Raw genomic sequence first — 13,440 nt, 5'->3', positions numbered from 1 at the left:
CTCACTTGACAATATTTACTTTGTACATGCACTAGTGATCTGGGAGGCCAAGTTATAATGATACGGAATATATTGTGTGAAGTTTCAACTTTGTATAAATCATTTGTTCTGATATAATTAATTTAGTTTTTATGTTAACATTTGTTTTATACTTAAAAATATTGTTCTTTATTTCTATAATACATTGTTTATCATTGCAAGTGATGTCACAGTCTTATATGATAAAACACTTGCCATACACATCTTCGGTTCGAATCCAGATGGGGACATTGGATTCGTTCAAGTGAGAAAGCTATCCGACTAACGTATTGTTCCACAGAGATGCCTGTCCGTGCCTGAAATAATGCATAGAGGAGCACCTGAGGTCTTCAAATTGGAAAGTCGCCACTATGTTGGTGCGGCGTAAACCCCATTCATGAAAAAAATATGGGCCAACAATATTGTAAAATTGTTCGTATGCGCTCAAATGGGTTTACAGGCTGGTCTGTCTCTGTTCTGGTGGGAATATATATCGTGATAGGATTATTCAAATAAAAGGTATACTAAGTTACCGAGAAAATGTTATGAAAAATCATCATAATCATGTATATCTTATGTTATGTTTTGTTTTTATTGTTTTGTATTTAAGGAATAGATATTTGTTCATTAATTCATTAATTTAACACAGTTTCAACAAACACGAACTTCATAATTTAATAGTTTAAATACTTTGAAACAAGCGTAGTTTTTCGAAAAATGAAATGTATATATAGAAATTCATTCATTTGTGTCTATATATGTTTCACAGTTGCTATTACCTCTGAGTTTGAAAATTTTGAAAACTTAGAATGATATCGATCATTTTACATTTTCATTATTGTTTTGTAAAAATTTTTCCTTTCTTTATTTTCCTTTTTGTATTTCCATAATTTTCTTCCACGTATACATGTATGTCAATGAAATGTGTATGATGTTGATCTGTAACTGGTAAAATCAATAAAATGTATTGCTGTTGCTGTTGTATAAACACATAGGCTGATCTTACATTCCGATAGTGTGTAAGCTGTGGCAAGCTTACAATTAATGATGTAAATTAACAATGGTTTACTTTCTTTTCATACGAAATATATATACAGAATTATTGCCATTGTCTTTAATATAAATATAATAAAAGATAAGTTATGTTTAACTTAATAAGTGTTTTTCTTTCATCCACGATACAATTCTAAATCACTTTCTATATTAAACAATGCACCGTTATTTAATGTTGATGATTTATGACTATCCTCATCGGTGTTTCGTCTTAAGTAAACTTTGGAAAGGGGGAGCGGTTGCCTTGATGCCTCTCAAAACCAGGGTCCACGACACCGTTTAATCAAATGACACCACATGACCTGTATTTTGTTTTTCATAAAGCGGGTGAATTTCAAACGATATGCCATATTTCATTGAGACACTTTTCAGTAAAATTAACATTTGCATGAATATGTACGACTGCTTGTACTTTTGCTACATTTTTATTATTTTTACAATATGTAGCATCTTTTCATATGTATTTATCCACCATGAATTTTATCGATGTCAGTTAAAGAAGAAGTTTAACCTATAGAAATCCTATCGATGGTAAATCAATGAAGCAAATAATTCTTCAAGGGATTCAAAGTCATATAAAAAAAATTAATTGGTCTGGAAAAAACATCAGAATTTTAATAACGGACATGTTAATAAATGTAAACACAACAAACACTCGGGTGAGTGGCAAGGTTATATAGGGCTTAAGTGAGCGAGTTATCTCCAGATTAAAGTTACTATAATTTATATAAATACTGAAAGTGTGTAACTTTGCACAATCGCACAATTTATACTACTTATATGTACATGGATGTAGATTGTTTTCAATTTAATCAATAAAAGCAGATTTGCTGCATTAAAAATTCGTTAAAAATCATTTCGTGTATGACGTGCTGATGTTTGCTTTTCAACATTCGCCTGGCGGTTCGTTCATCTTAAATTTATTGACAACAGTTTACACTTGTGTATGTCAGCTGTATTTGTTACTAATCATATAGACAAAAATCGTCTCTCAGAGAATAAATCAAAATATATATGATATTTTTACGGTATGAAATTATTCATTACATACACATATATGAACGTTTGAACTTAGGCCTTGTCTGCAAAAAATGCGCAGTTCTTGTGTAAGGTCATTAGAAATATTTCATGTTATAAAGACCTCTCCTTGCGTCTGTTTTTTGTGATCCTTGAATGTTATAGAAATAGTTGTTAAATACACATTGTAGACTCAAATATGAATCATGTGTTTTAAGATCTTTGTGACAAATATCGATCCAGAGTACATTTTATAACATGAAGTATACACATTCTTATATAAATAAAGCGTTGCATTCTTAAGGTGGAAAAAGATTTCAGAGAATGTTAGACAGACTGTAGAAGATTCGTGTAAACATATACTTCTAAAATATCTATTTACACAAATGGTGTTTTAGCTTTATTCATATATTTTATTTCATAATGGTATAATTTTGAGAACAGACATGCTCACTCGTTTTACTAAAATTGAAATATTATCTTACGCAGGCTTATGAGATTTTAATGAACATACGATCCTGTTTTGAATAATGTACGTTGTTAGTGCATTAAAAAAACTTATATTGTTGTGTCATGTTGTTATTCGGACACACGATATGCCACATGTTTTTATTTTGTATTATACAATTATTGACAAGTGTGCCATTGAATATGATGTGATATTCAAGAGTGATCACATATTGACCGAGGCGATAGCCGAGGTCAATATGACTTTTTGCCGGTGAATATCACATCATATTTAATGGCACACTAGTCAATAATTGTTTTATTATATGAATAGGCTATAAAAAATAAAAATCACAGAAAGTACAACCTCATACAGTACAACTTTTGTCTGTTTCGTTAAAGCGATGGAAAAAAGACGCACGTGGAAGACGTGCAACAACTACACTAACACTGCGCATACAAAAGTAATTCAAGTTTATACTCATCATTGCGGTGCAACTTTTAACTACAGTAGTGAAGTAATGATATTTTAATCGAGAAATATACCATTAAGAACAAACGCAACAATAATTTTTTTGATAAACACGCGTAATTAACAGTCTACGATATATGGTCATTGAATACGAGTCTCAATTTATTTTTAGACTGGGAAAATCCAATTTAGCCAGTGAATATGATACTACACCCAGTGAATATGATTGTATAAAAAGTTTTGTTGACTGCAGTTTGGACCAATGAGATTGCAGATATATTTAGATCAAATAATAAAATGTATTATATTGATATTAATATATGAAATGAATCATAATTAAAGACCCTTATTGAAGTAAGTCCCAATGTTATTATAAATGTAACTTTCAAAATTGAAAGACAGTTATTAAAGGAGAGCATGCACATTACAATGTTTCAGATTGATTCAAATGATTTTGGGCTTTAAATGGGATTCGATAACATTTTAATTTTTTTAATTTGATACCCAAAAATGAATGCGGCCAGCAATCATTCTCCACACTTTGAAGAGATCTGATGACCTCTCCAATTAAAGCTACCATAATTGCACGTCGAAGGTTCGTTAAAATGTGAGTTCGACGTTGACAAAACTATTGTTATGTTAATGGCTATGAATATCGCATTTCGTTTCAACAGCAAAATAAATAAGAAAACATCAAGTTTCACAAATAGACCTTCTTTACAGAAAAGAAGCTTAGAGGCTATTATACAAGCATCGAAACGTCATCCCTTGGTGAAGTGTTTGCCATCAAGAGTTTCGTGTTATTATATTTCTATTTATTCTCTATTCAAACTAATTTCTTATCATTTCGATGATAATATGTTCAAGCGCTATTTAGATAATACCAGCAAAAGGTCCGTACGTTAACATCAAAGGTGATATTCATTTTTATCGAACTAATAACTATTTAAACGAGTTACAGTATGTAGAAATTAGAACCGAAAACTTTGTTGAGCTACGTTGGGCTAATTTATTGATAAAAAAAGGACTTTGTTACTATCCCCCTTTCAGATAAATATTTTATTGAAGCAGATGTAGCATTTTTATTTTTTACCTTAGTCGAACTTACGGGTCAGAATTATGCACTCGTTCATACGTCACGACTACTATCCTAAACAGTATTATATCTTCTTTATCATCATCATCATCATCATCAGCATCATCATCATCATCTACAATCATCATCAACATAATCATCATCATATTCATGATCATCACCATCACATCATCATCATCATCATCATCATCATCACAATCATTATCAGCACCATTATAAGCTGTATGACCAACATAGCTACTTTACCACTAAAATAGAACTGTAACGCATAAAGTATGGGCAACGTAGTATCTACGAAGTACTATAATACGTAAAAAGTTTGAACAACGTAGTATAATAAAAACTAACGAGGTACGTTAACATAAATACTACTAGCTAAGTAATGTGTTTACCACATAAGTATATATTAACAATGTGATATCTCTATAAAAAGTAGCATTTTAACTTTAAAAGTACAATCTTTACCACATCAGCAGAATATCGTCGCAAAATTGTACGAGCAACGTCGTATCTGTTTAGAGCAATTGATTATCAAACAATCCCCAACTGCATCAGAACAACTTTTATGCAAAAAAGTACAATTAAGCTACGTTGTATCAACACTGCTAAGGAGCCATTTAATAACGCAAATAAATATCATTAACAGGGTATTATATAATCGTCAAAATAATTTGATGAAACACGCATTCCTGTGACATGGAATGTCTAGAAAATAACAATATCGCTTTGCTATGCAAAACTATGGTTCTACCTTGAAAGCAATCATTGACTGCTAAGATATCGATTTGTTGGCAGAACAGCTATGCAAAGCGGACAATGCTTGACTTATCAACAAAAATGTGACGGTGTGAATGAAAAGAATACAGGAATTATTGTCATTATATACAAACAATTCATAAACATTATTTTATGCTCATTTTTTTTTACTTTATTCAAAGTATAGGTCTAGTCTTATAATGAGTAAAATTTTAGCATAAATATATACATGTATTACACACATACCAACAGAATAAACCTTCATACTTTTTTTTAATTTCTGCCCTTAACAAGTTGTGTTCCGTTCAAATGACAACTATGTACAACTTTAACCAAAAACAAGAAGTATCTTTAAAAAGATACTCGGCCGAAGTCAAACTTGTTAACTTGCATAGGATAAGCTACTACTAACCATGCTTACCGCAAACAGGACATTTTATTCGTCCTCAATAGTGTTATTTCAGATCATTTTTCCCGCAATGTTTTTCCTCATTAATTGTCATCTTAGATTTAACCAATATTACTTACATTATTTGATTTTAATCAAAATGGAATTTGATTTGAATAGGAATTTATAATAAAACAAAGATTAAGTATATACTGTACACTAATTCCACGGAGAATTTTGCAACTGTTGATTAGTCGAAAGTTCGTTTCAATCGTCTTATGCCCGGTTCGAGAAGAGAATATAATGACTAGAACAGCTAAGAAGAGAACCCCAATCGTACGCAAAAGTATCAAAAAGGCGATCTGTCATATTTAATTTTATATATTTATGAAAAGCTGTAAGAAACATCTAGAGAATATCATTATTGTGTTTTTATATTTATTCTGATTTATATATTTTTTCAACACTTCTTGCCATCGTGCAAGCGAACAGACATCTACCTATAACGGAAGCTCTTCTGAAGTATCAATCGAACAGGCTATTAGTGTTAAAATGACCAATGAAAATTCTGCCTTTATTCATTTCTTTACTGTTAATTTTAGCGGAAGTCAAGGTGAAATCAGACGGCCTTCGGCCGAAAAACAAACATATACATAAAATACGGAATACCGTTAGGGCCATCGTGTTTATACGTAAAAATAAAGAGGGCGACAATGCGATAGTACGACAGTGCGATGACGACAATGCGACAGTGCGATGACGACAATGCGACTGTGCGATGACGACAATGCGACAGTGCGATGGCGACAATGCGATAACGGGCTAGTACAATGACGACAGAGCGATAGTGTTATCGCACTGTCGCCATAGCACTGTCGCACTGTCGAACCGTCGTCATCGCATTGTCTCACTCTCGCCATCGCATTGTCGCACTGTCGTCATTGTGTTATCGCATTGTCGACTCTCGCCTTCTGGTGGACGGTTCTAAACTGCTTGCGAATAAGTTGACGGTATAGAATATGGGATAAATTTACTTTTGTCAATAAATCTTTTTCTTCTTGTTTTTTTCTTTTTTTTTTCTTTTTTTTTTTTTTTTTTTTTTGTTTCTTTCTTTTCTGAATACTAATAATGTTTAATTAAAATTATAAATTAATAATAAGAAACATTTTATATATAAATACTGAAAGAGTTATACATAGACGGAAAATGTAATAAATTGTGTGAAACTTTAATATACAATGTAATAGAAATATTTCAGATGAAAATGATCTTATGTTGACATTAAAAAGATGAAGAAAAAAATCATTGTTTATTACTTGTATAAAAAAGACAAACAAATTACATTGGTAATTCCATTGAATTCGTCATCAGTGGTTTTATTGTTTTGTAAGATTTTTGATTTATTTATAATTAATTTTTATTATATTACTAACATTGTAAATAAAGATACATGTAATTAGAAATTTTCGTCAACACATTTTTTTCTATATATCTAACATAAGTGGTCAACAATTTTCACTTTAAGATTAACTTAACAGCAGATCCTACTATAAGTTTAACTGGTCAGCATATTGTACTATAGCCAACTGATTCCGCTGGTGGACATAGTGAGACAATGTGTTTCAATGTTGAAAAACACATCTATCCATTATATTTATTCCGGAAAAATTCTTACTGTTTATTTTTGTTGTTTTTTGTTGTTGTTTTTTTTTTAAAATAAGGGAAACATGCAAAGTTCGAATTACCAACTACCTGCCGGTAGGTCGTAGGGGATTGAGAGTAACCAACTACCTATCAAATTGACGCTTCTTTCGATTTTATCAATATCTAAGATAGAGCCATTTGGTGCTTGGTGAACATAGCGCTTTTTATATTTCCTAAAGATAGTAAATTAATATGAGTAAATAAAAAAAAAACACATTAAAGATATACTAGAATTTTGTGTCCACTTGTTTTATATATAGCCAACGTGATTTTAGTTCAACCTTGAGAAACTGCTTATGAACAGAGGAAAATGATATTTGCAGTGAAGTACTTATTTATTTTGCAATGTTAGTAGAAATTGGTTTATGGTTTATGCCATATTTTCTTCTTATACTATATGGTCTGCAGACTTAACGGACGGTGCTTTAGGTACACATGTATAGTAGAATCTGCTGACCAGTTAACCCATTACCGCATAAGCATTTTGTGAAAAACAGCTGGTTAATTATACTTATATAACACGACACAACTTAATGTTCTTATATAAAACGGCACTATTCACTGTCCTTGAATAACATGGCACGACTCACTGTACTTTTATAACACGGTACGACTCAGCGTACTTATATAGCACAGCACAATTCACTGTACTTCAATAACACGGCACGATTTTCTGCACTTATACAGCGCGGTACAATTCAATAAACCTATATATCAGGGCACGATTCACTGTTCTTATATACCAAGGCACGACTCACTGTTCTTATATTACACGGCACGATTCACTGTACATGATGTTTAATTATGTCAAGATATTCCAAACTATATTAATGCTTATATAATTGCTAGGGGGGAATATAGCAAAAGAAACTAATTACATGTGCATTATTCTCCGATAATCATTACTAAAAATATCTTTTGCATACACAATTACATGCATATGCTTGTCAGTGTTTTACAAAAGTACTCGTATTTACATTGTATTTAAAAAGTATACACACAGTATTGACGTATTTACTTTAAATCAAAAAGTTTTATTTCGTCAGACATCGTGACTATCAACGTAGACTGTTGATGATTGAAGCAGATTGAGAACGGGTAAGTCAAACCATGTGATGGTTTAACAACCGTGCCGATTTCTGACATGTTTTCTTGTGAAATCTGTTTAATATTTCCTGAGGTAATGTCACAAAGAAATATGTTTCCCCTGTAGTCACTGCAAACACCAATAATACCAGACTGCTCGCTAAATTTATATGTATCTATATGTTTCCCTTGGATATTTAGTAAAACTATATCATTTTGGCCACTTGCAACATATACTTTATCACCATGGTTACTTAATTTAGTCATCAGTCTACTCTGATGAAATAATTCATTTCCAGAATTGTCCTTTGACACCGTCTGTAAGAGGTCACCTGATGTCTTGTGGATAAAAAACGACTTATTGTCGGTTATGATTAGCTTGTCATCTTTGGAAGCAATACCAAAACAACGATGGTTCATCTTAAGCTGCCTTACTTTTATCATCGGGTTAAACAGAGAAACAAACTGAATCGTTTTGTTATCTAAACTGACAGCAGCTTCAGCTTTACTTGTACAACAAACATCATGTGGTTTATCTGGTAGACAGCATTGGTCTACTACAACAGCTTTTGTTGTGTCAACACATTTCGTCTTCTTGTTGTAATAGTCGGCTAGTAATAGAAAGTTGTCTTCCGTTAAACAAGAACCATATATACAACATGTTTGTTTATCCCCTTGTACCTTGACATTCATTTTCCTTTCAGCTTTGACAGTATAAAGGCTTCTCGTTTGAGCGTATTGTTGATCATAGTATTTTGGAATATTTCCAAAGGTTTTCTTCTGCTTCAGAAAGCTAGTAATGTCTTGGTTTATAGAATATAATAACTGTACGTCAGCGTTTTCGTCATTTAACAAATCAAGACTGTCTTTACCTTTAATTTGTTTATAAGCAATCTTAGAACATACAAATTCTTGAGCCTTGTTTCCTTCAGCATGTTGTAAATTAAAAATTGCTTTCTGTATATTATCTTTCTCTCTTTCTATGTCCTTCTTTTGTTTTATGAGTGCTGACTCTTTTTTAGCGAACTCATAGTCAACTTCTTGTATTGATTCCTTTTCCATATCAGCAAGTAATTGTTCCAGGACTTTGCGATGTTGTCCGATTTCCTGAATAGCATCTTTTTTTGACTTTTGAAGCTCTTGCATTTGTTTGTCATTTCTTTCTTTGAGTGTTTCTTTTGATACCTCTATGGTTTTTAATTTTTGCAGAGTTTGTTTGACCTCTTTTTGTTGATATACGGCATCAATCACTTCTGATATAACCCTTATCGATGTACAGTTTCTGAAATATAAGAGAAAATCCATGTAAAGCCGCTTTAAAAAATAATGTCCGACATTTATATCTTTAATGCGTGAGAGCTTAATCATAAATAAAGCATCGAGTTTTAAACTATGAAATAGGAAAAACATCTTTTATTTCAGAAAATGATTACATACACTGGATTTATACTACATTGTTTTACAATATTAACTGATATTGGCTTTAGACTGATTAATATGTTGGAAATGTTTCTTTGTTTTAATTCCGATCCAACCACGTGTCGTATGGTAGTTAATGTTGTGCAGTCGAAAATGATAAAATTCATTTACAAAAAAAAAATAAATAATAATAATAATAATAAATAAATATGCATGCTGATTTTCTTTTAAACACAAATATTTATAGATATAATCATTTTCTAAAAGGTCAAATTTTCAAAACAAAATTTGTGAAATTTCAAATATGTTAAGTTACAAATATTATATGTTTCAATAACAGATGTCAAATTTACAATTATGTAACTGGAAGATTAAAATGCGGCTTTTCCTCTTTGTCCAATCAATTGTGCTAAATGTTTTATAATATATAGGTGATAAGGTCAATTAAGCTGTCTGTACTTATCATGTTGTTAAACCTTATGACTGATAAAATATCCAGGTGATGATTGTTGTTATAAATTCTATATGTTGCTATGTTACATTATTTTGTATTGAAACCTGATTGGTCATTTTGATATTTAAGACACAAAAATGTTAAAATTCTATTGGTCAGTTTAAAACGAAATCAATTTTAGAAATATTGTAAAGATACATGTAGAAAATTTAGGGTCAGTTAGATTTTGGATTTCCAAGTGATAACATTGTGGCTTTCCACTAGAAATAATTGTTACTGTTTTTAATATAAAGTTGTTGACATCAGGATAACTTGTGTATATTTGATATATAATAAATGTTTGTGGTATTCCACTGAGAAAGAAACAGTAAATGATAAAACGGAACATTGTGTTGAAATTCAATCCACCTTCAGTAGAACCAATAAATCAGCGCATAACACGTGGCGGAAATCAGTGTCTTTCCCAACCTCTCAATTTAGCAAGCGAGACTTCGAATTCAAATTCCCCAAGAAGAACAACAATGAGTTTCACATATGGAATATCATTCAGAAGTGAAAAACCATGTGGACAATGTGGACTTAATCATTATAACAGACAGGAGAAGTGTTGTGCAAAAATGGCAAGATGCAACAAATGTAAAAGAATTGGACATTTTGCACGAGTTTGTCTACGTCCAACAGTTAGTGAAAAGTCAAACCAATCAAAACAACGCGATCAACAACGTATGACAACTTTTATAAGACGCAAGACAGCCGAAAATACATTACCATTTTACAATGAAGATGATGCCTACTTTAAGAAGAACCAAACAGATAACTCCGTAAGTAATGTTTCAACAGCAGAATTTCAGAAGTTAAAATATTTGACCGATTCAATGACTAAAACTATTAACGGTTTAAAAGCAGAAAATATGGCCCTTGTTTTTAAAAATCAAAGACTTAAGGATTTTAATGAAAAACTACAGGATGAGGTTTCCCTAAAGAAATTAGAAATTAGTCAACTTATAGAAACATTTTTACAAAAAACAACTCGCTAAAGGAAACAATTCGGGCTGACTCTTCAAAACTAGAGATAATGGACAAACTTATATTAGAATTTAAGAAACTAAATGACGATTATGAACAACTGAGACTGAAACACAACCAGAAATCTTATGAAATAGAAATGATAGAATCAAGGAAAAACGACGAAATAGATGACCTTAAAAATGAAAACCACAACTTAAAAGACAAAACTAAATATCTATGTCGAAAAAGAGGAAACAGAAATCAAGATCTTTCAAGTACATGCGAAACCGGATTCCCACATGAATGGAGAGGTCAATATCATCATGGAAGACAACAAGGACAGAGGGGACAATACAACAGAAATAGACGTCATTAAGACTGTGTTGTATACAATAAGACAGTGATTAGAATATTTATTATAAGTGAATGGTACTTACGCTTTTCAGCAAAATCGGTGCTTTATATTCACGATATATGTCTGTAACTGAATATCTTACGTAAACACTATTCTAATTTAATGATATTTATTTTTGTTATATCGTATTTATGCTGCATTTCACAGGAGTGAAATAGTCTTAAAGGAGGGAGAAGTGTTGTGCAGTCGAAAAATGATAAAATTCATTTACAAAAAAATAAAAAAAATAAATAAATATGCATGATGATTTTCTTTTAAACACAAATATTTATAGATATAATCATTTTCTAAAAGGTCATATTTTCAAAACAAAATTTGTGAAATTTCAAATATGTTAAGTTACAAATATTATATGTTTCAATAACAGATGTCAAATTTAAAATTATGTAACTGGAAGATTAAAATGCGGCTTTTCCACTTTGTCCAATCAATTGTGCTAAATGTTTTATAATATATAGGTGATAAGGTCAATTAAGCTGTCTGTACTTATCATGTTGTTAAACCTTATGACTGATAAAATATCCAGGTGATGATTGTTGTTATAAATTCTATGTTGCTATGTTACATTATTTTGTATTGAAACCTGATTGGTCATTTTGATATTTAAGACACAAAAATGTTAAAATTCTATTGGTCAGTTTAAAACGACATAACATTAAGAAGGCATTGTTTTATTTTTATAAGGTTCAATGTCAAATTAAACAGTTTCTGAAATGATTAAGAACTTTTCTTATATTTGAATTTTATATTTTTTTCTGATTCCTATCTGTTAGGATTGAAGGTTTACAAACAATTTGTTTATTTTCTTATAATCGTACTCTTTTTTATTTCTATTTATGCTAATAACATCTATATATGTTTACAATGTTTAAAAAAAGTCGTAGGTAGGAGTTTTACACCTGTTATTTTAATAGTGCGATCCACAATTCTTAACGTATTTACATATTTATCTAGATAAATACCATGATCTTACATTTACAGTTTAAAAAGATTATGACAGGCATAATGTACTATAAACATTTTAATAACTTCACTATTCCGTTGTCTATATCTTTATATGGTCACGTCTTCAAAAGGGTTTACTTTTTTGTTTAACGAACATGAATGACTGGTACAAAATGTATATAAGAAAATAGAAAAAAACTTGTCTTAACAGTTTCAAAATAGTTTTTACTTTTTATTTTCTTTTAATATTATTTTTTAGGAGGGGGGGGGGGTTGTGGCATTGTTATTTGATTAAGCGGTGAAAACGTGACAGTGTACATTATAAACTGAATTTTTTATACATAAGTATTCACATTGGTATATTTGTATATTTTTCTCTAACATACAGACAGTTCAATATAGTTATTTTTATTTTACCTAGTGAATGCGAACAAATGTGTGTATATATAACATTCAGATTTATATAATGGATCACCCGGTAAATTGATAAACAAATTACAGTAGGTACAGACATGCACTTAGGAAGACTTTTGTTCATTATATTGTTCTGCAATTGTACATTTTAATATTAAACCATACCTATGTTCTAACGTCATACATGTTGTACAGCCGACGTCGTCGTGGTTTTGACAGTACATATCTATAATCTTAGTCTCGTGTACAGCACATCTCTCCGTCGGTATAGCTGGTAATTCATTTGTTGATCCAGCTGATTTAAAGCTCGCTTTGTCCAACAAATTATGGTTTACCAGAGTAGGAAAAGCTTCATGTACAACCACACAAGCTTGGCAACAATACCCTTGACATTCGACACAATATTTAACAGCTTCTCTTTTCTTATTTCTTTTAGCACAACCGGTACATTTAAAGTTAAATATCTCATCTGAACTTTCCGCCGCCATTTTATTAACTTATTCTATTTACATCTACTTCCTTTTTCGGTTTTAAAATGTTTAACAATTGGCGGAAACGCGCGATGTTTAAAATTATCTTTAAAATTTGTGATAACGAAAGCTTTTTTTTAACTCCGAGAAAAAAAATACCGGATTAAAGCGAACAAAATGTATTTAAAAAAACACTGATTGAAGGAAATGCCTTTCTATACATAAGAAAACAGGGGAATACTTACTTTTTCAATATTTTGTAATGTTTTTATGAAATA

General features: G+C 30.9%; 1 protein-coding gene across 1 annotated transcript; it reads right to left on the bottom strand.

Annotated features, from left to right (window-relative positions):
* Window positions 1-6,672: 6,672 nt before the first annotated feature.
* Window positions 6,673-13,188, bottom strand: LOC132740018 (uncharacterized). The gene is made up of 2 exons (XM_060727872.1): window positions 12,858-13,188; window positions 6,673-9,319 (listed from the first exon to the last, which is right to left on the bottom strand). Exons 1-2 carry the CDS (start codon window positions 13,178-13,180, stop codon window positions 7,966-7,968), a joined length of 1,677 nt encoding a protein of 558 aa, XP_060583855.1. The 5' UTR covers window positions 13,181-13,188; the 3' UTR covers window positions 6,673-7,965.
* Between the last annotated feature and the right edge of the window lie 252 nt (window positions 13,189-13,440).

Source organism: Ruditapes philippinarum, unplaced genomic scaffold, assembly GCF_026571515.1.
Source record: "Ruditapes philippinarum isolate M1 unplaced genomic scaffold, ASM2657151v2 ctg4662_1_1_1_1, whole genome shotgun sequence".
Taxonomy (NCBI): domain Eukaryota; kingdom Metazoa; phylum Mollusca; class Bivalvia; order Venerida; family Veneridae; genus Ruditapes; species Ruditapes philippinarum.
The sequence above is the reverse complement of the archived record's forward strand: the minus strand, read 5'-3'. Positions and strand labels throughout refer to the sequence as shown.